At 58.2% G+C, this 25,863-nt stretch overlaps 2 protein-coding genes across 3 annotated transcripts in view; one reads left to right on the top strand and one right to left on the bottom strand.

Moving 5' to 3' along the window:
* Positions 1 to 2,037, bottom strand: part of CREB3L3 (cAMP responsive element binding protein 3 like 3) — a 41,027-nt gene extending 38,990 nt beyond the window's left edge. The window contains exon 1 of one of the 2 annotated variants that reach the window (XM_082837249.1): positions 1,935 to 2,037. The gene's annotated coding sequence lies outside the window, so the exon portion shown is untranslated. The remainder of the gene's footprint in view (positions 1 to 1,934) is intronic. The other variant, XM_082837250.1, reaches the window with a different exon arrangement.
* Positions 2,038 to 2,286: 249 nt separating this feature from the next.
* MAP2K2 (mitogen-activated protein kinase kinase 2) lies at positions 2,287 to 25,325 on the top strand. The gene is made up of 11 exons (XM_082835269.1): positions 2,287 to 2,610; positions 6,327 to 6,537; positions 12,651 to 12,797; positions 16,881 to 16,958; positions 17,617 to 17,668; positions 17,746 to 17,870; positions 18,592 to 18,805; positions 20,901 to 20,965; positions 22,197 to 22,258; positions 23,175 to 23,220; positions 25,038 to 25,325. Exons 1-11 carry the CDS (start codon positions 2,519 to 2,521, stop codon positions 25,146 to 25,148), a joined length of 1,203 nt encoding a protein of 400 aa, XP_082691395.1. The 5' UTR covers positions 2,287 to 2,518; the 3' UTR covers positions 25,149 to 25,325.
* Positions 25,326 to 25,863: the final 538 nt, after the last annotated feature.

Here is a 25,863-nt window from a genome sequence, read left to right as displayed (position 1 = left end):
TCTCTCTCTCTCTCTCTAAATCTCTCTCTCTCTAAATCTCTCGTTTCACAAGCCCATCGTTAAACATTTACCAGCACACCACTGCTGCTTGGGGCAAGGGGGATTAACTGAATAGGACACCGAGAAAACTTTCTGGAGTGATGGAAATGTTCTGCATCTTGTTTCCGGGAATGGTTTCATGGGTGTATACAGTTATAAAAGCTTAAGGAATTGAACATTCAAGAACTGTGCGTTTATTACATGTGAGTTACAGCTCAGTAAAAAAGACTATATGTATATATAGCCTAAAATAAAATAAAATCATAGAGAAAGCATTTTGCAGAACAGAAAGACATTGGAAACGCCCAGATCTGGGAAAGGTCATGGCATTATTTGAGGCTAGATGAGCATTCTTCTGAATTTTGGATGAGCGACTGGGAGCAGTGAGAGGCAAAACAAACACAGCTCAGATTGTAAAAGTGGAGGGGCAGGCAGTGTCTGGGAGCAGTTTTCATCAGGGGAGAGCTACGGTTACAACTTTGTATTTTTAGACCATTGTCACATTTTGCAATTATGTATATTTAGATTATGTAGCTATTTTTTTAAACATTGTATCTCTCAGTGCCCAGCGCGGGTCTAGCACCTAAAAGGCTTGCAAATTAACTGTTAAAAGAATGACTGCAGGGAGGCTGGACAGGAAGTGGGCAGGGCTGAGCCAGGGGGACCAGGGGACCTGGGCTGAACCTAGAAGAGGTGGACTGAACCTTCCTCTCTCTGTTTTTTCCCACGTGAAGATGCACCCTACCATGAAATGCACACAGGTGCTCATAGATGTGAGCCAAAAAAAGCAATGTGGTGAGTTTTTCATGAAGCCAACTTTTTCCCATTTAAATGGCTGTGCCTTTATTCAGTGCCATATACTGCCTTTTTTTTTTTTTAATTGGTGTTAAAAATGACCTTTCTCATAAAATGGTGTAGCCGCTGTGGAAAACAGTATGATCCCTCAAAATAATTAAACATAGAAACACCATATAATCCAGCAATTCCGCTTCTAAGTAGATATCCAAAAAAATTGCAAGCAGGAATATGAACAGATATTGGTACACCCATATTCACAGCAGCACTATTCATCACAGCCAAAAGGTGGAAACACCCAAATGTCCATCAGTGGGTAAACGGATAAACAAAACATGGTCCAACCATACAGAGGAATATTATTCAGCCTTAAAAAGGAACGAAATTCTGACACACGCCACAACATGGATGAACCTTGAGGACACTATGTTGAGTGAAATAAGACAGTCACAAAAGGACAAGTATTGTATGATTCCACTTTATATGAGGTCCCTAGAGGAGTTGAATTCATAGAGGCAGAAAGTAGTGGTAGTCTGGGGGAGTAGAATGGGGAGTCAGTGTTTCATGGGGACAGAGTTTCAGTTTGGGAGGATGAGAAAGTTCTGGAGATGGATAGTGGGGATGGTTGCCAAACCGTGTGAATGTACTTAATGCCACTGAGCTGTGCACTTACAAGTGGTAAAATGGTAAATTTTATGTTACATATACTTACAACAACAACAAGTTTTTAAATGACCTCCCTTTCGTGAAAGAATGATGGTAATTGATATTATGTATGCGTGTGTGTGTGTGTGTGTGTGTGTGTGTGTGTGTGTCCATAATTGGCAAAAAGCCTTTGACTCTGAGGTCAACTTAAGTCTCCCACTTTTTTTTTTTTTTTTTTTTGGTACGCGGGCCTCTCACTGTTGCGGCCTCTCCCGTAGCGGAGCACAGGCTCCAGACGCGCAGGCTCAGTGGCCATGGCTCACAGGCCCAGCCGCTCCGCGGCATGAGGGATCTTCCCGGACCGGGGCACGAACCCGTGTACACTGCATCGACAGGAGGACTCCCAACCACTGCGCCACCAGGGGAGCCCCTCCCACAACTTTTGAGGATTTTACCGGGTGATGTATTCCCAGTCCGGCACCTGCAAGGCTCTAAGGGGCTGACGTCTCCCTCACGCACACCTGCCCACCGCGTCCTCGCTCTCGCCCTGCCTCTCCCGAACGCCCTCCTGGCGCCCCAGGCACATGCGCACACGCTCGGTGGGAGACGAGCGAGTGCGCATGCTCCATGCGTCGCTTAGAGTCGGTATCCTCCCCTTTTCCCTTCGAGGAGGCGGCCTCAGGCTGGTGCGCACGCGTCGGGGTGAGGGGCGGGGCCCGGCTCGGCTCCCCGGCGCTGGTTATCGCGAGAGGCCCGCGATCTCGTAGCTCCCCCTCCCTTCCCTCTGCCTCCCGGGCTCCGGCTGCGGCGTCAGCCTCGGTCCGGCCTCTGTGGCTGCCGTGGCCCCGATCCCTCGGCTCAGCCCCTGCGTCCCTTGGCGCCTCTCGGCCCCGATCCGCAGCGCCGCCCATCCTCGCCCCACCGGCGCCGGCCTAGGCCGCGGCCGCAGCCCCGCGCTCGCGTCGGTGCCGCCCGCTCCCGGCCCGCCCCCTATGGGCCCCGGCTAGAGGCGCCGCCGCCGCCGGCCCTCGGATCCCCGATGCTGGCCCGGAGGAAGCCGGTGCTGCCGGCGCTCACCATCAACCCCGCCATCGCCGAGGGCCCGTCCCCCACCAGCGAGGGCGCCTCCGAGTGAGTGGGCAGGGCCAGGGCCGGGTAGAGGACGGGATGGGGGTCCCAGAGTACCGAGGTCGGGGGAGGGGGTCGAGGAGATGAGAGGACGGGGGAGTGGGCCCTGGGTGGGAAGGACGGGGGAGGGGTCCCAGAGTTGCGAGATCGGGGAAGGGGGTCCCTGAAAGGAGGGGAGGGGGCCCTGGGTAGCAAGGTCGGGGAGGGGGCCCGGAGAGGAGAGGAGAGGTGAGGGGCTCGGAGTATCGCTGTCGGCGGGAGGGAGGTCCCTGAATGGTGAAATCGGGCTGGGGGAAGGTTCTTGCTGGGAGAAGATGGGATGGAGCGTCTCAGAGTAAGTGAATCGGTCCCTGCGGGGAGAAGACCGGAATGTGGCGCCCTAAATAGTGCAGCCAGGATGATGATGGGAGGGTTTCTGAGGGGAGAGGATGGGTCAGGGGTCCGCAATAGTGAAATCGGAGGAAGGAGGAGGAGTCCCTGAGTAGTGATGTGCGGGGAAAGGCGCGGGGGGGGGGGGGGGGTGGTCCTTGCATTCCAAGAACGGTGGCACGTGGGGTTCCTGAGAGGAGGGGATGGGGCAAGCGGGGTTCTTGGGAGTGAGCATGGGGTAAGGAGGTCCAGGAAAAGGGGAAGGGGGTACCTGAGAGATTTGAGGATGGGGAGGGATCCCTGAGGGGTGGGGAGGGTCCTCAGGGAATTGGGGGGAAGGGAGCCTGAGAAGACCCTGCTGGTGGGGGGTGGAGCTGAACCTGGGGAGAGTGGTTAGGAGGCCTGGAGGAGGCATAGAGGCTTGGGGGGGAACAAGGAGCGAGGAGGATTTGAAGGAGCAGGGGTGGGGAGAACTGGGCACCCAGCAGGAAAGAAGTCGGGAGCCTGCTGGGACCCCTGAAAGCAGATGAACAGAGATTCTGGATCGAATGGATTAGCAAAGCCTTGAGGGGCTGGAGAAGTGTGATTGGGTTTGAGGCAACTGAGGGGGACAGGAGGACTTGAGGGGAAGGAAGGGGACAGAGAAAGAAGCACGGGGCATTGGGGTTACCTGATGGCAGAGTTGCGTTGTGTGAGGTCACGCTACTTGGCCCCAGAGCATGTCCCTATGACCTCCCCACTCCCGTTCTTCATGCCGGAGCGGCCAGGCTGGTGTCAGAGGTCTGTGGCCAGGATCTGTGTGCCATGCGCCTTGCCTGTGGTGTGACCCATGAGAACCAGGTGTGATGGGCGAATGGCATGTTTGGTGCCTCTCAGGGGACTTGGCCTCCTGCGACCAGATGAAGGAGGAGCGCCTTGATGCATATGTGTGTGAGTTCACATCTTTCTCTGTCCCCGAGGGTGCAGCTCAATGTGGGGACGTGTTCCTGATTCTCAGAAACTCCACTTATTCTTACGATACATCTCCTTCATCATATTCTCTTCTCTTTTTTTCTTTTTTTTTTAATGTGATTTGTGATTTCCATCCCTTCAAGAATTCCCCCAGAAGAAGCCAGCCTTTGGAATTCCAGGGTTTTTTTAAATAACCACAGTGGAGTTGCCATGAAATGTAAAATGGCTTAATCAGCTGACTCCAGAATGCATTTTAGATGTCATAGGCCAGGCTGGACACATTCCAGGGTCTGAGGGTCTGGCTGCAAGAGCTGCCTCTTCACTCCTATGGTGAAGGGGTTGTGGCACATACATTCCTTCCTTTGCCTTTCCTTCTCTGTCCATCGGCGTCCTTCTTGTTCCCCCTTTATCCAGGTCCTGGCTCAGGGGACCACTACTATGAGCACAGGCTTTGCAGGCTGGAAGGGCATAGGTGTTGCTCCAGCCTCTGCCACTTCCTTGCCTTGTGACCCTCAGGCAGGTTACTGAACCTCTGAGCCTTGTCCCTCCTGGGTGGGCTGGGTCTACAAGAGAGGTGCCTCCCAGGAGGATTGTGGGAGTTAAAGCTCTTGTACCTGCTCAGGAAGTGGCACCTAGCCCCCTACCTCCCAACGACCTCTTCGAGGTACCAGCTCAGGTGACATCACCCAGCGGCAGGTCATCTTGCTCCTGTGTGCCCTTTTGCTTACATCTCTTTAAGTTGTAGGCAAGTCATGGTTGAACTTGGGCCTTGGAAGGTTCCTGCCAGAACTCCAGTGTCCCCCTTCCTCTCCTGCTTGAATTCCCCCGGGGGGGTCTCCCCTAGGTGGGCGGTAAACCTTGGCTTAAGTGCCCTGGAGAGTGGTGAGTGGGGACCTCTGGAGGTGGCCCATTCTCCTCTAGTGACTTCCCTTAGAGCTGCACTCACTGTTTGGGTAGAGCCCTTGGCCACAGCCAGCGCTTGAAATGTGGCTTGTTTGTCCAAATTCAGGGGAGCTGTAACTATAATACATATTCCAGAGTAACTAATTTCACCAGATAAACATTTTCTAACGTGGCTAGAAATTTTAAAAATTGCATACATAGCTCACGTTCTTTTTCTTTTGGGCAGCCTCGGGTTAGTGCCGTGCGCGCTGAGCATTGAGCTGGCGTCTACCTGCCTGTTACAGTGTTTTACTCCAGGATTTGGTTCAGAGTCAAGGCACTCGTGAAAATAGCTAACTGTCAACCTGTCCTTTGAAAGTTCGTTGAAATCACCCAATAAAGTGCAGTATACATGGTTTTTATATACATTTATTTATTTGTTTGTTTGTTTATTTATTTTTGGCTGCGTTGGGTCTTCATTGCTGCGCACGGGCTTTCTCTAGCTGCGGCGAGCGGGGGCTACCCTTCGTTGCGGCGCGCGGGCTTCTCATTGCGGTGGCTTCTCTTGTGGAGCACAGGCTCTAGGTGCGCGGGCCTCAGTAGTTGTGGCTTGCGGGCTCCAGAGTGCAGGCTCAGTAGTTGTGGCTCGCGGGCTCAGTAGTTGAGGCTCACGGGCTCTAGAGCGCTGGCTCAGTAGGTGTGGCTCACGGGCTTTGCTCCTCAGCATGTGAGATCTTCCCGGACCAGGGCTCGAATCTGTGTGTCCTGCACTGGCAGGCAGATCTTTAACCACTGTGCCACCAGGGAAGTCCCACATGGTTGGTTTTTAATAACCAGCTCTAGGAATGCATGTACGTATAAATGCCTACCGTTTACAGTAACGCTCAAGATATAATAAGGGCATGCTGCTGGAAAGGAATGCCCTGGAATTGTCTGCACTGTTTAAATTATGCCCCTCTCCTTTCCTCCACCCGTGCCTCTGTGTAATTTGTGTAAATTAGAGGCACAGATGCTACGGCTTCTGTCATCTGCCTCTTGGTTCTAGTTCTTTGCTCTGAGGCCACTCAAAATGAGTTTGCTCCTCCATCCCTGTGAAAGACAGGTGTCCTGACCTGGGGCTTCACTCCCCGACCCCCAGGCTTGTATCTCCGGTTCCCTTGTCTCCTTCCCATGTGGTCCAGAGCTCTTGTGTCAGGAGGAAGGGCTCCCGGGTCTGAGAGCAGGGCCACTGAGCTAGAGCTGGTCCTCGAGGTTCTGAGGTCTCCTAACCTTTATGAGTGAGGGAGAGGGACGGCATCCCCAGTTCTCAGGGACCTCAGCTGTGTGTCTGCGGGTGGTCTTTCTTTCCCATGAGATCGTAGGCCCTTCAAGCACCAGAATCAGGTCTGATTCACCTCCCAGCTACAAACCCCAGGCCTGGAATGTGCAGTGGCCACGCGGTGACCTCGGCTCGGGCTGAGTCATCTTTTGGTAGCACATGCAGTCTTGGCTAACCCTCGCCCTTGGGGTCTCCGCAGAGCAAACTTGGTGGACCTGCAGAAGAAGCTAGAGGAGCTAGAACTTGACGAGCAGCAGAAGAAGCGGCTGGAAGCCTTCCTCACCCAGAAGGCCAAGGTCGGGGAGCTCAAGGACGATGACTTTGAAAGGATCTCGGAGCTGGGAGCCGGGAACGGTGGGGTGGTCACCAAGGTCCAGCACAGACCCTCGGGCCTCATCATGGCAAGAAAGGTGAGAGGCAGCTGGCGGCGGGGTGACGGCTCTGTCCCCGTACTCTGTGGGTGCGAGCGGTGGCGACAGGTGCCGTGGCAGCAGGAGAGAGGGGCCTCAAGGGTGCCGGCCTCTGCCTTCTGACGGGCTCCCAGGCTCAGAGGCCACCCCCACCAACGTGGGTTCTAGTTAGAATGTGGTGATGCAGCCTGGTCCCACGCAGCTCTTCTCTTGGAGGCCGCCCCCTGCCTTGCGGGATGTCTGAAATTCAGGTTTCCGGGAACAGACTGGCTTGAGAAGGGTAGCAGACGGAAGAGAGGAGAATCGAGACCCCTTAGAGCCGGGCTTCCCCTGACTTCACAACCAGAAGGCCCTGCCGACCAGGACTGGCTGCTGGTAGCGACAGCCACATCGGTTGGGTGGGGGAGGGCGGTCCCTTGGCAACGGGGTACCCGAGCCACCTGTAGTAGCCAGGGTTCTCCAGAGAAACAGAAGCGCTAGGGGTGTGTAGGGGGTGGGGTAGGTAGAGGTACTTTAAGGCATTGGCTCAGGGACCGTGGTGGCTGGCAGGTCTGAAATCTGTAGGGCGGGCCAGTGGGCGCAGACCCAGGAAAGAGCTGGTGCAGCTTGAGTCCAAAGAGAGTCTGGGGGCTTCCCTGGCGGTGCAGCTTGAATCCAAAGAGAGTCCTAGGGGCTTCCCTGCAGGGAGCGCTGGTTCGATCCCTGGTCAGGGAACTAGGATCCCGCATGCTGCGGCGTGGCCAAAAAATTTAAAAAGAAGAAAAGAGAGAGAGAGAGAGAGAGGGAGTCTGGAGGCAGAATCCTCTCTTTGCGGGGGGTGGGGGTAGCGCGACTTCAGTCTTTTCTCTTAAGGCCTTCAACTGATTAGATAAGGCCCATCCACTTACGGAGGGTCACCTGCTTTCCTCAAAGTCTGATGATTTCCATGTTAGATCACATCTAAAAAATACCTTCACAGTGACATCTAGATTGGCATCTGACCCAACAGCTGGGTACCGTGGCCTAGCCAAGCGGACACACAAAATCAACCATCACCTCCCTGTTCAGTGCAAACCCTGGTGCTGAGAAGTCCCTCATCGGGGCTCCTGTGCCGCAGTGCAGCCTCCCTGCTACACGTAGGAAAGGGTCCCTGAGAGACATCGGGAGTGGAGAAGAGGAGGTCACCACCTGGGGATGGTGGCTCCTGCACACGTGACTGGGGGACGTTGAGTTGACACGTGATTCAGCTCCCACAGACGTGTTCCTGCAGACATAGAAAGCCCCCTTTCTGGAAGCCCATCGTCCCATAGTTTCCAAATTGTGTTCTTGGAAACCTGACCACCCTGGTCCCCGGGGGGATCTGCGCAGGGCCCGCCTTTCCTGGGAACCATGCACTCGGTTTCCATGTGGCGGGGGGGAGGTTAGTGCAGCAGCTATTCCTCCTGCCTCCAGAGCCCCGCCCTCCCTCCTGGAACCTACAGCCACATGCTTTCTATTTCTGTCTGCTTACCACAGGCAGCCTTTTCAAAACCAGAGCAACCCCCGAAATCCCTGGTCTGCCATCGCCCAGAGTACAGGGAGTGGAAGGGCAGACGTGAAATTCAGACGGTGATGGAAGGCAGGGACTTGGGAACAGAGTGTACAGGTCAGAGTGCTCGTCAGGGTCGGAGGGTTCTCAGGACAGCCAGGACTCTTCCAGGTGGCTGCTGACGTGCCTTGTATAACCATGAAATCTGAGAGTTTGTCTACGGCTTTCTGAAAGCCTGCGAAGTAAGGCTTCCGGGTTTAAACCTGGGGGGCCCAGGTGTAGTCTAGTTAGTGGTGCTGCCCCAATGTCTGTGTCCTGGCTGTGATACAGGCCTCAGTCACAGACAGCGTCACTGCCAGGGGAAGCTGGGTGAAGGGCACACGGGACTCTCTCTGCTGTTTTTGCAGCTTTCCTGTGCTTGCATAATCCTTTCAAAATAAAAGGTTTAAAAAAAAAAGGGAGGACTTCCCTGGTGGTCCAGCCGTTAAGACTCCGAGCTTCCACTGCAGGGGGCGTAGGTTCGATCCTTGGTCGGGGAACTGATCCCACATGCTGCGCGGTTTGGCCAAAAAAAAAAAAAATAATAGAATGAAAATTTTTTTAAGAAAGGGAATTCCCTGGAGGTACAGTGGTTAGGACTCAGCACTTTCACTGCCAAGGGCCCCGGTTCGATCCCTGGTCAGGGAACTAAGATCCCGTATGCCGTGTGGTACGGCAAAAAAAAAAAAAAGTTCTAAAAACTGGGGGGAGTGAACCTCAGATTTTGTTCCCCGTCAATCGTAACCCCTTCCAGTTGCCTGTGGCCTGTGCAGCCGCACCCAGAGTCATGCAATTCAGGGCGTGAATTTACTCCCTGGTGGCCCTGGAGCCCTCGGCCGGTCTGCGGAGGTCAAGGGCTCCCAGAGTGCCATTTCTCCCAGGAGCTCTGTTCGCCTGTATTCAGCTGAGGACACAGGTGGGAAAATTGACATGTCAAAGTGGTTTTTGAGAAACAGTGGCCTCCGTCCTTCCTCCACTACCTTGGGTGGAATTCCGAATTCCTGGGAAGCCGAGTAGGAATTCCACACATTCTGGAAGGCCTGCACAGATCCTGCTGTGGGCCGGCGTCCCTCCAGAGCCCCTGTGATGGGCAGGGGATTATCCTGACCACTACGACACAAGCAGTGACACCAGGTCCCTAAGACCCGCAAGAACCGGGCTCCATTTCCACTGTCTCGTCCGTTCGTAAATGTTCTCTGAACTCATGTCTGGTGTCACGATTCCTCCCGCATCCTTGCGGGGCCCTGGGCACACAACCTCTGCGTCAGTGGGACCGGCAGAGATCCGCGAAGAATTCGGTGACCGTGTTGCACCTGTGGGGCTCTCCCAACTTCCCTGTGCTCTGAGCGGAGGGATGTGTTTTCAGCCGTGTGTGTGTGTGTGTGTGTGTGTGTGTGTGTGTGTGTGTGTGTGTGTGTGTGTGTGTGTGTGTGTGTGTGTGTGTGTGTGTGTGTGTGTGTGTCCCTCCCCTCGGCATCTGCATGCTTCCAGAATGGAGGTTACAAACCTGCCCAAGGCCACGTCCTAACCCTAGCTGCCTTCTTTCTAGTGATGGCCCTGGGCGGGTCAAAGCCGGTGCGCACGTTCTCATTTGCATGGGCCAACAGCTCTGTTTTACTGAGAAACTGAGGATTAGCTGGGTCGGTGTCTGAATTCGGCTTGAACCCTCTCGGGTCCTCCCTTTGCAGTTGACCCTGACCCAGTGGAAGCTGTCAAGGCCTCGCCTCCGCAATCCATTTCCCTCTTTACCTAGTTTGTGCCCCCTGCCCCCATCCCTAACTTGAATGCCCCAATCTGCAGTAGGAACACCCTTAGACTCCTAGATGGGGTTTGAACTCCTAGCACCGTACTTATTTAATCAGCTGTTGGAGCTCGCACGGCCCAGGTGCTGCTGTGGAAAGAGCGTGGGTTTTGTTTGGCGTTCCATGAGCCAGGCCCCAACCCTCCCTGACCGCTCACCAGCTGTGTGCCCCTGGGGGCGTCATTTAAGTCTCTGAACGTGAACTTGCTGGTCAGCCCAATGGGGGCAGTTCTCACCACCACTCTCCAACCCCTATGGGTCATCATCGTCAGGGCGAATCGCAAGCACCAGTGCTCAGAAACGTGGCCCTCGTCCCATTCCTGCTTTTTCTCCACACCCCCTCAGTGGTGGTTCGTAGGTAATCCATGAGGCTCACTTCACATGGCAGCCGCCCCTGCATCCGTTCTTTACCATATTTTTCTGGAAAGCCTCTGACTTCTTTTGGCCTTATTCACATTAAGACCCTGACTCCAGGCTTCCAGGACCCCTGGGATTTGTCCGGATCTGCCCAGTTTTGTCCAGTTTTGTCCAACTCCCCCACTTCTGCTTCTCTACCCCCACCACCCCAGTGATTCATCTGCGGCTCCTTTGAAGTTCTTTGTCGAGAGCGGCGCTGTCCACGATGGCTGCCCCTGGCCAGACGCAGTGGCCGAGCCCTTGAAACACGGTCGATGTCAGACAGGGCGCACCGTACGTGCAGAAACACAAACCAGGTTTCAAGGGCTCCGTGTGAAAAAACTCATTAATATTTTTACATCGCCCTCACGTCCAAACAGTCAATTTTTGATACACTACACCGAGTTTCAACAAAATACATGAAAAATTCATGTCACCTGTCTCTCTGTACTCTGAACGCAGCAGCTAGAGGATTCAAAATTAAATTGGTGGCCCGTGCTGTATTTCTCTTGGGCCTTGATGGTCCTGACGCTGGCATTGCCCACCGTCCGCCTCGCTGTGCCCTCCCGCCTGGCTTGCAGGATGAACCTGCCGCGCTGCACACGGAGGGCAGCACTTGGCTTTCAGACCCTCATTTCGCCCTCTCCGAGCGGGTCTGCATGCACGTGCTCACAGGGGCGGCCGATGGAGGAGAGAGCACCTGGGGTTCTGGTGTGTTCCACCGTCCCGCTGGTGGTGGCCAAGGGGCAGGTGTGGTGTCCCAGGGCCCACAGCCAGAGCTCTGCTCTGCAGGCTGGGTCAGGTGGGGAACCTTCATGTGTAGGCGTGAGGCTTTGCCTGGGGGCGGCGTAGGCACCAGGCACCATTTCGCTGGGAGCTGCTGCAGTTCTCAAGGTTTTGAAGGTCGTTGGTGGGTGCCCCACACACGCCCTGTGCCCCCACGAACTCGGCACACAGCCCGCCAACAGGCAGCTCTTTGTCCTTCCGCCGGCATGCCCACCCCACCTTGTCCATCTGGCAGAGTCCCACCTGTCCTTCAAGGCCCGGCCTGAGTGTCGCCTGAGCCCTGGACCCCCCTCTGTGATTCCTCCATCAGCATCTCCACCACAGCGGAGTTGTTTTGCCTGTGTCTCTTCCCCTCCTGGTGGTGCGTCTCCTCCAAGCAGGACCATCTGTGCTGTCTCTCCCTGTCACCAGCCCCGAGTGTAACTGACTCTACAGAAATGTCTGTTGAATTGATAGTGGTCATTTTCAGGTACTGGGGATCTGGTTCCGCCTCTCTGAGGGACAGGTGGAAATCACACCCTTTTCTTGTCTTATCACCATGGCTGTAGCATCTAGGACTCGAAGTAACCAGGACGTACACCCGCAGCCTGACTCTCCCCCGCTGTACGGGGGATCTTGGCTATTTGGGGTTTGTAGCTGGGCGTTGCTCTTGGCTGTCTGTCAGCTGTCTTTTCTGCATCTCTCTGGACGATCCTTTCTTTTCTAACCTTTCCAGATATTGCGATGAGTTTGGTGGCAGTCCTCTCTGCTGACTTGAACTCAAGGGGAAGGGGAGCTAGGATCCTAGGGTGGCAGTGGAAGGCTATCTGTTCTCTCTAGGCCGGGGGTGGGAAGGGGTCCAGAAAACCCAAGGGGCGGAGGGGGGCAGAGGTGAAGTAATTGCCGCATCGGACAGGGCATTACCTGGTCTGCTCCTGGGAAAGGCTGGCCCTTTGTATGATTTGATTAACAGAGCTCCCCCTGGAACCAAGTGAATAATGTTGCCTCTGATGATATATTTTTGTAAAACAGCATTATTGAGATGTACTTCACCTACCATACAAACGACCCTTTTAGAGTATTTAATGCACTGATTTTTAGTATATTCACAGAGCTGTGTATCCATCACCATCATCAATTTTAGAACATTTTCATCCCCCCAAAAATATGCCCCATCCCCATTAGCAGTCACTCCCCTGTCCCCCAGCCCCAGACAGCCAGGAATGCGCTCTCTGTGGATTTGCCTGTTCTGGACATTTCCCATCAGTGGAGTCACCCACCATGTGTCCTTCTGTGTCTGACTTCTCTCACTGAGCGTCACGTTCTCAAGGTCCATCCACATTGCAGCGAGTGTCTGTGCATCACCCCATTTCACGGCTGAGTGATGTTCAGGGCGTAGAGAGACATTTTTCTGTCCCTTCCTCCGTTGATTCAGGGCATTTGGGTTGCTTCCACCTTTCAGTTGCTGTGAAGCTGGTTACTGTGAACATTCCCGCTCCAGTCTGTGTGTGGGTGTGTGTTCCCCGTTCTCAGGTACATAGACACCCTTCCTTCCCGGCCCCCCTCAGTGGCCCGATCCTGACCCCGCCTCCCTCTCCCTTGCAGCTGATCCACCTGGAGATCAAGCCAGCCATCCGGAACCAGATCATCCGTGAGCTGCAGGTGCTGCATGAGTGTAACTCCCCGTACATCGTGGGCTTCTATGGGGCCTTCTACAGCGACGGCGAGATCAGCATCTGCATGGAGCACATGGTGAGTGCGGCGGGGCCCGGGGCGCCTCCCCTCCCACTCCGGAGTCCCCGTCCTGTTCCCGGGGGACCCTCTTAGAGGTGGACGAGGCAGTGCAGCCGTGTGTGCATGTAGACCCCTTTGTTTCTTAAGCGCCAGACACCCTCCTCCCGACGTTGCTTTTTCCCCGGATCCATGGTAGACGTTACTCTCTGTTGGCACAGAGCCGGCTCCGTCTTTTTCCCCTCCGTCTAGCGCCCTGGTGTCCCCGCGTACCTGTTGGGTAATTTATGAAACGCTCTTGGTGAACACTAAGGTTGTTTCCGGTCCCCGCGGCCTTCTGAGTAATGCAACGTTGAAAGTCCTTGCACCTAAGCAGGCATGCCCGAGGGCTGAGGCCTGCCGCTGGGCTATGCAACTAAACACTTGATCTCTCCTTCCCAAGTGCCCTCTAACCAGCGTGCGTGGTCTGGGGACCCGGGTCTGCACCCCAGCTCAGACCCATGGGACCAGGCCTCTGGCATGGAGGGCGGCCGCCCATCTCTTTTAAACCATGGCTGATTCTGATGTGCCCCCTCAGTAAGGAACTCTGGTCTCGAGGCTCAGAAGTGGGTGGGATCAGGTATAACGCGAAAGCAGAAGTGGTCAGAGCCGAAGGCCCCCAGAGGAAATGCCGCCGGCCCTCTGCCATGCCTCCTTTGTCAGGTAGGGCCCTGCCCACTCCCGGCTGTCCAGGCCCCGGCCCTCAGGGCCCTTGCAAAACCAGGATGCCGCGTGGCTTTTGGCGGGTGGCTGTGGTTACGCCTCGCCTCCAGCTTGCCGTCCCCTCTGATGGTTTTGTAACGAAGGCAGGAAACGAATTTGAGCAAGAGCCCGCGAGGAATGCATGTGGGCCGGGGGGGAGGGCTCCCCCGCTGCCTTGTCCTGACCTGGCTGCCTGATTCCCACCTGGCACTGCCCCATGGGAGCCCCTTCCCCACCTGGGAGAGGGCAGTCGTATCTGCCCACCCACCTGGTCGACACTGCACAGACGAGTATCAGGGCGAGAAAAGGATGTGACATCGCTGTGGTCTGAGGGGAGCCTCTTCTGTGCTGTCTCTCTCCCTCCCTCTCCCCTTCCCCCCTCCTCCCCTGCTCGTCCCTGCTTCAGCTACCTCCATCCCTGCTCTCTGAATACCCTGAGAGTTTGGAGGCCCCTCTTGGCCTTGTACAAAAGAGGCAGCATGGGACTTTCCTGGCGGTCCAGTAGTTAAGACTCCGTGCTCCCACTGCAGGGGTCACGGGTTCCATCTCTGGTTGGGGAACTAAAATCCCGCGTGCTACACAGCACGGTCTAAAAAAAAGAAAAGAGGCAGCATCACAGCCCCACCCCCTCCCCCTCCGTTCTTGGTGGGTGTAAAGCATCAGTTCCAGGTGAGGCGCCTGCACCCCGGCGGCGCACAGACGGAACCTCTGGGATGCAGGGGAGATGCTAGATTCTCTTTGTTTGCCATGTTCGTCCTTCAGAGCTTCATGGTCGGGCTTTTCTTGTTCGCTTTCATAGCGAGCATATGACGACAGTGGAACGCGTAGATGGCACACAAACGCAAGGACACGGGCTCGGGTTGGCCCGCGCGCCCCTCTTTCTGCTGACGGGTTACAGTCCATGGAGGTGAGCCTTAAGTGGTGGGTGGTTGCTGGGCGGGGAGGGCGTGAGGAGGACAAGATGACAGGAAGCGCTGAGAGGGCCTGTGCCACCCACACCAGCGTCCTCGTGCCCGATGGTCCCCTGCAGGGTCTCGCCCATGGCGGCGAGAGGACGCTTGCAGTCCCCCCACCTCTCATGCGGGACTGGACGAGTCTCGCACCTTGTCTGTCAGGCCAAAGATATGAGGACGGGGCGAGCTGGTCCACGAACGTTGACGGAGCGTCAGCCGTGACGTTGTCACCACCGCCACCGTTTCCCCGAATTCCTGCATCACCTCCATTTCTCTCCCTGTCGAGGGCACACATTCGTCTCTACGCAGGGTCATGCACGAATTGACTCTCGTCTCCCACCGGGTAGATTCCAGCTCCAGCTTGTGAGAAAGGCCCGCTGGCTGTGACGAGCAGCCCCGATTCAGCACAGAAGGAGAAACTCACCTGTGGGCACGGGAAACAGCGGGGCTGGCGGCTCCCCGGTGCCCAGACCTATTCCTTTTCCTGGGGAAACTAGGGGCTTGGACCAGCGGACAGCGGGTGTCTCAGGGCCGGAACGGCCAGGGAGCAGCCGACTGACCACTCAGAGGCAGCTCTTGGTATTTTCTTGGGTCCTGGTCAAATCTACTGAAGAATGCACTCCCTTGTTCTACAATAATGAAAAATCAGACACGTCCGTCAGCAAAGGGGAGGTGAAGAATGACACCAGGCCGCTTTCCAGGGGAGAAGTGAAAGCAGCATATATGCACCGGATGAGAAAATCCCCCGAGAGGAAAGTATGCATAATGTGAGCCCCCAGATAGATAGACAGATAGATAGACTTAAAGCTCTGGATCAGCTCTGCACCCCACGGAGGGTGAACCACGCTGATGTCAGGGGCTGGGTGGCAGTGGGGCTGCGTGGAGAGGACCCGCGATGTGTCCTGAGTCGCCTTGAGACCCCAGCCTGGGGCCTGGCCCACCGTAGTCGCTGCGGAGACGTTCTCCCTGAATGTTGTCCAGCAAACATACCACAATCCTACGGAAAGTTCAGAGTATGAGGAGCTGAGTCAGGGAGCAGGGATCACGAACGCTTTTTTTAAAAAACCCTTTTAAGGTTGATGAAACAAAAAATGAGAAAAAAAGTGGAATTCCCATCTCGCCCTGCACGCAGAACTGGGCTGGGCCGGGCAGCCTGCCGACCAAGTGCACCGGACCTCCTGGTCCCGTGGGTTCCTCCCCGGCCGCACCCGCCGTTGCTGCACGCGCAGCCCCCTCGTCCTCAGGCTGGGGCTAGCCTACAGAGTCCCTCGTGGGTTCCCAAAGCGTTGGAGGGCCTGGGGTTTTCCACAACTCCCACCGCGGCCCTTCTCCCCAAGCACAGCTGGAGCAGAGTGCCAGGGAGGGGGGACCAGGCGTCTCCGAGGCTGCAGGCTTCTCGCGCCCCCTCAAACGGAATAAGAGGCCTCCTGGGACCTCTGGTGGCCACAGGAGCCCTAGAGCAGCATGGAGAGAAAACAGGCTCTCCACCCAGCTGCGAGTTCAGATGCTGGCCACCTCCCACCGCATGCCCGAGCCTCAGCTCCGGTCTGCCTGGCATCCTGGGGGGGCCTCGGTGTGTCCTCGGAGCCCATCTCTGAAGAGGCGCCTTGGGCCAGTCGGTGACACCCGGGGTTTTGGTCTCCAGGTTTGCTTCCGGGTGACCTTGCACAAGACACTTGGTTTCTGTCACTTCCTCGCTATCGTGTGGATTTGGGGCCATGCCCTGGTCAGGGGATCAACTAGGGTGCCCTGTGTCACGTCCTTTGCTGAACATCCCAGTTTCAGGGTGGCAAGCAGTGGCTACACCGGCAGGACGGGGGGCCGAGCCATCGTTCCCCCTCCCCTGTGCCCCTCGGCCATCAGGCCTTCCTGGCGGAGCTGGCTTGGCCTTCCGTCTGTGCTGGGCACTTGCGGGCGGCGCCCCTGTGCTCGCGCTCCCCTTCCCCAGGCCGCGGCTGACTTGCTGGGAGGGGACCCAGGCCCAGAGCTGCGGGTCTGGCTCAGGTACGCTCTCTGGTGCTCCGGCTGCAAGCTGGGCGGTTCAGCCGCAGGCCTCATGGAGCACTGCCCGCCTGCCGCTGCCATGGCAACCTCAGGAAGGCTGAGTCACGCCGTCCAGCCACGGGCCTCAGTTCCGGGAAGGATGGACCGCCTGGCGAGCACACTGGCACCCTTTCCGTTTCCTGAGGCCCCAGAGGTGGCCGGGGCCGCGGGAGTCCCTGCTCTGAGCCAGTGGGTTGCCTTTGGCTGTGGTCTGGCCTCTGTTTTCCGTGGAGGAAATTGAGCACCAGCTCTCTGGGAACCAGGGAAATGCTTCGTTTTCCTCCCTGCCACTCTGGCGTCCCTCTGGGGAGCCCTGCCTGGCGACGGCTCAGGGCAGCTCTACCGCTCTCTCCTGTGCTGCCCCTAGGACGGTGGCTCCCTGGACCAGGTGTTGAAAGAAGCCAAGAGGATCCCCGAAGAGATCCTGGGGAAGGTCAGCATCGCGGTAAGTGCGTGCGGGCGCGCGCTCCCGGCCCCTCGTTCTCATGGGTTTCTTACTTCTGCCCCCTTCCACACGGCCAGGCTCGAGGAGCCTCAGGAAGCCGGTGGTGGGCGTCAGCCTCTGGGCAAAGAGGCAGAGGTGCCTGTGCCAGCCTCCACCAGCTGTGGGACTGAGTGAGTGGCGTCCCTTTGCCTGTGAAGTGGGGGTGATACTTCCGTGCCCCATACAGGCATGGGGGTGGCAGGAGGAACCGTGGCACGGCGCCAGGCACACACTGTCCCACGGTGCTGCCATCGTCGAGTGTCGCCTGTCTAACTCGGTGAAACAGCCCCTGTATCCTTCATGCCGTCAACCTGGGGGCCCCGAGCACGGTCCCGGCACCAAAGGGCTCAACAGAGGATGCCTCTCGGGCTGGGGTGACCCCTGAGGCAGGGCAGTTGGCTGGACACTTACAGCCCTACTGACAGGGCCTCGGGCCCTCCTCAGACAAGGGGAGAGCGGTGTCCTCCTCAAGGGTGGGGGGCCGTGTGAGAGTTGGGGAGGTGGGTGACTGTACCCACCCAAAGAATGTCGTCAGTGTCACATGGCCACTTTGGCCTGGGCCTCGGGCCTGTCCCGAGGACAGTCCCCCTCACGGCACCGCCCTGTGGCTTCCCTGCAGGTTCTGCGGGGCCTGGCGTATCTCCGGGAGAAGCACCAGATCATGCACCGAGGTAAGGGGACGGGCGCCCCGGGGCCGGGAGGGGCTGACGGCGACCTGCAGCGTCCACACCGCCGGCTCTGCTCCCAGATGTGAAGCCATCCAACATCCTCGTCAATTCCCGAGGGGAGATCAAGCTGTGCGACTTTGGGGTGAGCGGGCAGCTCATCGACTCCATGGCCAACTCCTTCGTGGGCACGCGGTCCTACATGTCTGTGAGTCCTTCCAGCGTCCTCCCCACCGCCACCCCGCCCCTCATCAGCTCTTCCCCGTTTTCCAGAAGCTTTTCCAAAAGCCTGCCCTTCCCTGTAGTATAGTTTCTTTTGCGGGCTTTGTTCTCTCCTTCGAATTTCTAGTTTCCATCATCTTCTCATCTGGGTTTTTGTCTCTCTGGAGACGCCGGCCTGGTTCCTGTCCGCTCGGGGAGAGTAGTCAGTTAATTTCTGAGCCAATCGACTAGCCCTCTGTTATTTTAGGCACTATCTGGGTGATTTTATTTTTTTATTTTCATTTTTATCTCTTTAATTTATTTTGGCCACACCGCGTGGCCTGCGGGATCTTAGTTCCCCGACCAGGGATCGAACCCGCGCCCCCTGCGTTGGCAGCGTGGAGTGTTAACCACTGGACCGCCAGGGAAGTCCCCATCTGGCTGATTTTAAGAGCAGATTCTGAGAAGTCCGTCTTGGGATTGTTGGGAGAAGGAGACGTTCCGGCGTCTTTCCTGGGTCGGTCGCTCTCCAGAAGCACTTTGGGTTGCGGGGCTTTAAGGGGCTGCTGTCAGCATGGCTGGAAGCAGGTGGAGGGAGGGGGCGGAATGGCTTTCTTTCTGCTGCTGGGTCCTTAAGCGGGATGGGGCTGCAGGGGGACCACAGGGACACTCTAGGGTGCCAGCGCCCCTCCATCTCCCTCGGGCCGTCTCTGCCCATCTCCCCTCAGCCGGAGCGGCTGCAAGGCACTCACTACTCAGTGCAGTCAGACATCTGGAGCATGGGCCTGTCCCTGGTGGAGCTGTCCATTGGAAGGTACCCCATCCCCCCGCCGGACGCCAAGGAGCTGGAGGCCATATTTGGCCGGCCCATGGTCGACGGCGCGGAAGGAGAGCCTCACAGCATCTCGCCGCGGCCGAGACCCCCCGGACGCCCCATCAGCGGTATGGCCTGAGGCTGGGACTTGCGGTTTGGATGGGGCACGCGGCGCCTGGGGACAGCAGCTGCCTCCCCTCTGGCCCCTCTTAGCTCCACCTGTCCCCCTGGGCCGCGCTCACTGCGGTCAGCAGTCCTCAGATGGTCCTGAGGCTTCTGGGGACAGTGCTGCAAGCAACGCCTCGAACTGTCCTGTCTGGGGCAGCTGCACCTGTTGCTGCCAGCTGGCGGGGTTGAGACACTCGCCCCTCAGCCAAGCCGTGGGGTGGCGGGTGGTTTCTCCAGCATTTTATCATGAGAACGTTCAAGTGTACAGAAAAGCCGAAAGGGTTGCCCAGCAGGCAGTCTTCTGCCCCACACCTGGACTCTGCAGTGGCCGTCCTGCTGTGTTGGGCCAGGCCTTTCAGGGGGCCCAAAGTGAAGGGAACTCGACTCGGGTCTCGGGTGGCTGGTTAGATTCAGCCCAACGCACAGCAGAGGTACGGGAGGGCAGCGGGGCTCCCAGGGGCCTCCTGGTACCTCAGGCAGCCACCAGCGAGGTTCAGGCCGATGCTTCCACCACGTTGGGGGCTGGCGATGGGTGAGGGTCATGGCTCAGGTGGTGTAATTAGGAAGGGGCACGTAGGACTCTGTGATTGATTTATTTATTTTATTTTTAATTTTTTTATTTTTTTGCGGTACGCGGGCCTCTCACTGTTGTGGCCTCTCCCGTTGCGGAGCACAGGCTCCGGACGCGCAGGCTCAGCGGCCATGGCTCACGGGCCCAGCTGCTCCACGGCACGTGGGATCTTCCCAGGCCGGGAAGATCCGTGTCCCCTGCAGCGGCAGGCGGACTCTCAACCACTGCGCCACCAGGGAAGCCCAATTTATTTATTTTTTAAGTCAAGTGACAGGAAGAGAGTTGAATTGAGTGAGAGCCCAAAGGACCATGCAGTGGACTGCAATTGGTTGGTTGGTTTCTAACAACTTTTTTGAGATAGCATTCACATACCATATGGTCCACTCGATTCAGGCTTATAACCCACTGGACTTCTATACCTTCACAAGGTTGTCCGACCATCACCTTTATCTGACTTCAGAACATTTCATCACCCCAAAAGGAAACCCTGTCCCCTACCCAGCCCCTGACAACCATGGACCCAATCCCTGTGTCTGTGGATTTGCCTGTCCTGGACGTTTCCCATCAATGGAATCACACCCTGTGTGTCCTTCTGTGTCTGGCTTCTCTCACTGAGCATTGTGTTCTTGAGATCTGTCCACACCGTGGCAAGTATCGGTGCCTCGTGGCACCTTGTGCCTCGCTCCTTTTTTATGGTCACATAATATTCCATCGTGTGGTATCTATTTACCGCTGACGGATACTTGGGTCGTCAGATGGCGGTTTTCACAGTATTCTCAAGCCCAGACCCTCCCCTTTCCTGGTGCTGCACCCAGACTGCTGGGGTGTCTTGATTTCCTCCGAGGGGAGAACCCCCCCGCCCGCATCTGTGTCCTCAGGCCCCGGCCCTGCCCCTCCCTTTTCAGCCCAACTCCCAGACGGTGCTCAGACCTTCCAGGCGGGGAGGAGCGGGGCGCTGTGCCAGGCCGCTCGGCCTGCCAGCACCTCCCCCAGCCCCGGCCCTGGCCCACGTGCCCATTTCAGGACAGGGGACAGAAGGCGAAAGTCCAGCTGCCAAACGCGGGCCTGGCCAGCTGGGTCTAGGACAGGGGTCAGCCATCCCAGCCAGCCACCATCCTGAGCCCGCAGGTCCGTGCCAGGTTACACTGCCGCCCTTGCCTGCTCGGCCCCCCGTGGCCCCTCCCCCCACGCCAGGGAGCAGGGGGTCGGCTTTAGCACAGCCCAGACGCAGCCCCCTGCCAGATGTGTGCCTTCTCAACAAACGTTCCTGTTCGTTCTGGTGTTTTGTTTTTTTAATTCACCAGAGGCTCAGGAGAGATGTTCCTCTCCCAGGAAGGCAGCTGGGCCCAGGAGCCTGCCCTCTGGGTCGGGCCGGGTGCAGAAGAGGGTGCTCGGCTGCGTTCAGCATGCTCAGGCCCCACCGCCCGACGGAAGCATGGTGCCCACCTGCCCGTCTCACCCGTCTTTGTTTCTGCCCCGGGCAGGTCATGGGATGGACAGCCGGCCGGCCATGGCAATCTTTGAGCTGCTGGACTACATCGTGAATGAGGTGCGTGCCCGGGGCCCTGCTGGCAGGCGGGTCTCCACAGCAGCAGCATCAAGCCATTCCCGTTGGAAAGTGTTCCCCAGAAAGAAGAGCGTGCGACGTGTAGACTGTGGGTTGTGTCGGGAAGGGGCCGCAGGGAGCTGTGGAGACCATTGAGTCCAGTAGGATGTGCACACCTCCCCTCCCCAGGGGGCTCTTTTTTTAATCTTTTCACGGGGATGAACCCGGAATTCTCACTCTGAGCCCAATGGCCCAGCGCTGGGGCCCTGTGGGTGAAGTCATAAATCATCCCACTTCCTCAGGGAAAGTTGAGGCATCACCTTCCTCTCTGGAAAGGGGGCACAGGGCGCCCACCCAGTCCTTCTCCCCACCATGTGAGAGGGCAGCGTGGATACTCCCATTGTACAGATGGGTAAATCCAGGCATAAGGATGGGAGTGGGCTCCTCAGGCCTGCAGCTGAGACAGGGCCGAGCAGGACCTGACCCTACAGCCCTCCCTCTCGGCCTGGCCGGGTCACCCTCCTGGCCCTTCTCTGATGGAAGTGTGTTTCCAGTGGCCCTTTGGAGTTGGGGTGGCCAAGCTTGGCCCAGGGTTGGGTCTTGAGGTGAGCAGCTCAGAGCAGGGTCAGTGGCGACAGAACAGGGCAGGGTGGTTCCGGTGACACAGCTCTCCCTGCACCTGGCAGCGACACCCAGGCCCGGTGAGCACGTCTTTCCAGGGAGGCCGCCGGCACCTCCCGCCCCTGAGCAGGAAGAAGGCCCACTGCCCTCCTGGACGGGGCCTGAGCCCGCGCACGGCTGTCCCCACCCCGGGACCTGTGCGGGGCCAGGCCCCTCAGGCTCCCCCTCTTTTCAGGCAGACCCCCAGCTCTCTCCAAGCACCTCCGGAGGGTAGTGGCCCAGACCGTGTAGCACGTGGTCAAGAGTAACCATCCTCATCCATAAAATGAGGATGAGCCCTGTTCTCCTTCACTCCCGAACCAGTCGTGGTCCCCAAACAAGAAGAGCTTTTGAAGGAAGCTCTGGGAAAAGGCCAACCCAGTTGGCAGGGCTGCCCGGGGAAGCTGCTGGAAGGGGGGTGGTGGGCGCCCTCTGCCTCCAGGAGGGGTGCATCCTGAGGGTCCCCAACAAGTGCCGAGCTGTCCTCAGAGGCACAGGCTGGGAAGCGCCTTTTCTCCCTGATTCCAGAAGCATCCTTGAGCTCTCACCCCCGCCTTTCTGTCCTGCCCCGCAGCCTCCTCCCAAGCTGCCCAACGGCATCTTCACCCAGGACTTCCAGGAGTTTGTAAATAAATGGTAAGACGCCGTGGCCGCCAGCTCGGGGCGGGTGGGGCAGGGGCCAGGCGGCCTGGCCTGCTTCCTTGGACGACCGGGGCCTCGGGGATGCCAGGCAGTGGCGGTCTGGCGGGACTGGAGCTCACCTGAGAACCCAGATCCCCCCCGCCAACCCCCCACCAAGGCTGCTGAGTCACGGCGTCCAGCTGCCACCCCCAGCTTGTCCCCGAAACCCCGCGCAAGCCAGGATGGCAGGCTCTCTGGAAATAACGCTATTCCCGCCTTGCCTTCTGCCAGCAGGCAGCCCGGTGTCCTAACCCCTCAAGCCCGTAACCCGTGGCTCCTAGGCAGGCCTTCGGAGCCGGTTTCTGGGGGGTGGCCCTCCCACCCTCTGAAGCGTCTCGGTGACGCGGCCTCGGGCGAGCGGGCTGTGGACCCGGAGGGCCGGCCCGTTGAGCGCCCTGCACGTCAGGACGTGACGCTGCGGCCCAGGGTTGCGTACCTCGCAGCCAGCCTGTGACTGTGCGTCCAGCGCTCCCCGTAAACCTATCTGTGCCCTGTGAGGTTGCCAGTTTGAAGAACTGCCACTCAGCCCTGAACTGCTTTGAGCAGCAGCCTTTTAGACCGTTCCTTTTAGACCTTTTAGACTGTTCCTCTTTCGTGAAGGGAAAACTTCCGCTTCCACAACAGCGGTTGCTGCTGGGCCTCTGATGGAGCAGCGTGGGGGGGTTTCCCACCCTCTTCCCCTTTCCCTCCTGTCCTGGTCTCAGCTTCTTGCCCTGCCCTCCCGGGGCATCCTGCTCTCACACCCAAGGGTGGCGGTGGAGCCCCTCACCCACGGGGGCCAGGCAGGAAAGGGCAGCAGGATGCAGGCCTCTTCCCCCAAGGCCACTGACTGCCCGCCTGTCTTCTCTCTCCCACCCCCTGGAACCCACAGCCTAATTAAGAACCCAGCAGAGCGAGCAGATCTGAAGATGCTCATGGTGAGTAATACCCACAGATTTTGGACTTCCAGAGGTCCCTGGCAGGCCCTCCTCGCCTTGAGTGAACACCTGAGCTGGCTCTGATGTCTCTTGGCCAAGCTGGAGAACCCCTGTGGGTCGCCCTGGCTTGCTGGAGGGGACCATGCAGAGCGGCCATGGTCCTCTCAGCTCCCCCGGGTACAGAAGGGCCCGTGTGCCTGGGGCTAGGGCTGTGTCTCAGAATGGCCAGCCTCCAAGGCGTTGGGGGCACCACTGGGGTGTTTGCCTTCCTCTAAACCCATACTGTCCAACGTCCTTGAAAACCAAGGTGGTCTCCGGCCTTGGCCTTCCCCCGGCAGGGCTGCCTGCCAGCCTCAGGGTGACCGTCACAGTGCCTTCCGCCCATGTCCACTGTGGACGTTAGGCCTTCTTCCTCCATCACCAGGCCTGACCACCTGAGTCACCCCCGATGCTGAGTCAGCCCTTTGTTTATGCGTCTTGTGGCTTGAAGAGAGAAAACACTGCCAGCTACAGGCGTGAGACGTTAGTTGTCAACCTCAGGTGTCCACACGGGAGAGAAGGAGCCTCTTAGGGTGGTCACGATGCGGTAGTTTGAATAACCGAGCCACGCCCTCTGGTGGGCTCCTGTGCCCCTGCCTGCAGGACCACGCTCCCCCCTCCCCACCATGTCCTCCACCGGGCCTCCCTCCTGCTTTCCACCTCAGGACCTTTGCACAGGATGGCCCTTCTCCTTCTGGGACGTGTCCTGTTGCTCTCCCCCCAGCTGTGGGCCTTTGCTTCGGCACCGCCTCCAGGAAGGCACCCTGTCTAGCCCACCCCTCTGTTAGCTGTGGCTGCAGCCTGTGTGTCCCAGCTGTAGTCAGTTTTCTGTGGCCCCAAGAGTGAGCCTGGCCTGGAGTGCCTTGTGGGAAGGGGTCTGCGTCCATCTGCCTCTTTCTAGAAGCTCCTTACTGAGTCCAGTGACGTGTGTTCAGGGCACGCACGACATAAGAAGCACGTGTTCACTGTGGAACATGCAGACCCACGGAACAGGGGAGTGAACTTTGACACCTGCCATTGTCTCCCCCCCCCTGCCCCCCCGCCCAGCTCCACGCAGTTCACACAGTGCGGGACGATGTCCACGTCTCTGCCTGCGTGACACTGTGGGCTGTGTGGGGCTGACTGTCTTCCCGACCACGAGTCCTGTTCCCTTGGTTTGGTGTTTCACCCAAGCCTGTGCCCACCTTTAGGGAGGTAGGGGTGGTCTCGCCTCCCCAGCTGGCATAACAGGTGGATGTCATGTGGGAGGCCTAGACCCCCGCCCTTCCGAACGGGAACTGCTGTCAGGGTGACTGTTAAAGTTACTTAAACTGACGGACGAGGCGCGATCCTGCTCTCCAGCCACACGGGCCCTGTTTCAAGGGCTCAGGAGCCTCAAGCGGCCGGTGGCTGCCACCTGGACAGGACATGTAGGGCACTTGCTATCCTCACAGAGTTCCGTGGTTCCAGATCAGATGTTCTCACCCAGGTGACTCTGCCCCCATGGGTCCTTGGGCCACGTCTGGGGACGTGTGTGGTTGTCACACCTGCGGGGGGATCCTGGCGTCAAGCGGGTCGGGGCAGGGATGCTGCTCCACACCCCACAGCGCCCGGGACGCCCCACAGAGGGTGAGCCGACCCACGTCACCCTGAGCTCCAGGGGGCATAGAGTGGCCTCCCCCGTCGCCTGAGACCCCGTCCCAGGCCGCGTGGCCCCGGGCCCGGGCCTCCCTGCTCTGGGGTGGGGACCCGGCCGGCCGGCTAGGGCGGGGCCACTCACATCGTTCCTTCCCTTTCAGAACCACGCCTTCATCAAGCGGTCCGAGGTGGAAGAAGTGGATTTTGCCGGCTGGTTGTGTAAAACGCTGCGGCTGAACCATCCCAGCACGCCCACGCGCACTGCCGTCTGACGGTCCCGCCACCGACAGACCCGCTCCCCATCCCACCCCTCCGGCTGCCCCCTCTGTGGGGATGCGCGCGTGGCCCTTGGGCCCAGGGAGGCCGATGCCGCTGCGCTGTCTTCTCAGAACCTGCTTCCTTAGGTTTAAAGAAAAAAACCGAAACAAAACAGGGAAAGAAAAAGCAAACGTGCCGGTTGTGCTTCTTGTGCCTTGTCCTTGGGGTGTCAGCCTTGATCCAGCCCGGGGTGGGCGCCTCTGCGAGGGCGGCCCAACCTCTGAGAGACGGGCGTGGTGTCGGGCACTGGCTTTGCTCCTTTCTGAGGCCCTCAGAGGGACCCCCAGCCGTGGGTGACTTTTACCAGAAGAGAAGGGGGCTGCCCCCTTGGGGTGCATGTGTGCCCCCAGCCTGGCATCTGCCGTCCCGGCCCGCAAGAGCTATTGGGCCCAGTGGCTCTCGTGGGGTCCCCGCCCCGGCGGCTCCAGCCTCGGGCCATGCAGCCTGTCCTCAGCAGTGCGTGACCTGCCCCCTGGGAGGGACCCCCAAGTCCTCTTCTGTGCTTCGGGGAACAGAGACTTCTGACAGCTCGCAGCAGCCTGAGCTGACACTCGCTCGGCAGAAAGGAAGCCTTGGGTTTCCAAGCTGTCCTGTGGTTGAAGCCCCAGCAGATCCTGCAAATAAGGCCCGCTCCCCTATGCCTGCAGGCCGACAGATGTGGGCGGTGGC

This window comes from Leucopleurus acutus (genome assembly GCF_964270905.1).
Source record: "Leucopleurus acutus genome assembly, chromosome: 3".
In the NCBI taxonomy this organism is placed as follows: Eukaryota; Metazoa; Chordata; class Mammalia; order Artiodactyla; family Delphinidae; genus Leucopleurus; species Leucopleurus acutus.
The sequence above is the reverse complement of the archived record's forward strand: the minus strand, read 5'-3'. Positions and strand labels throughout refer to the sequence as shown.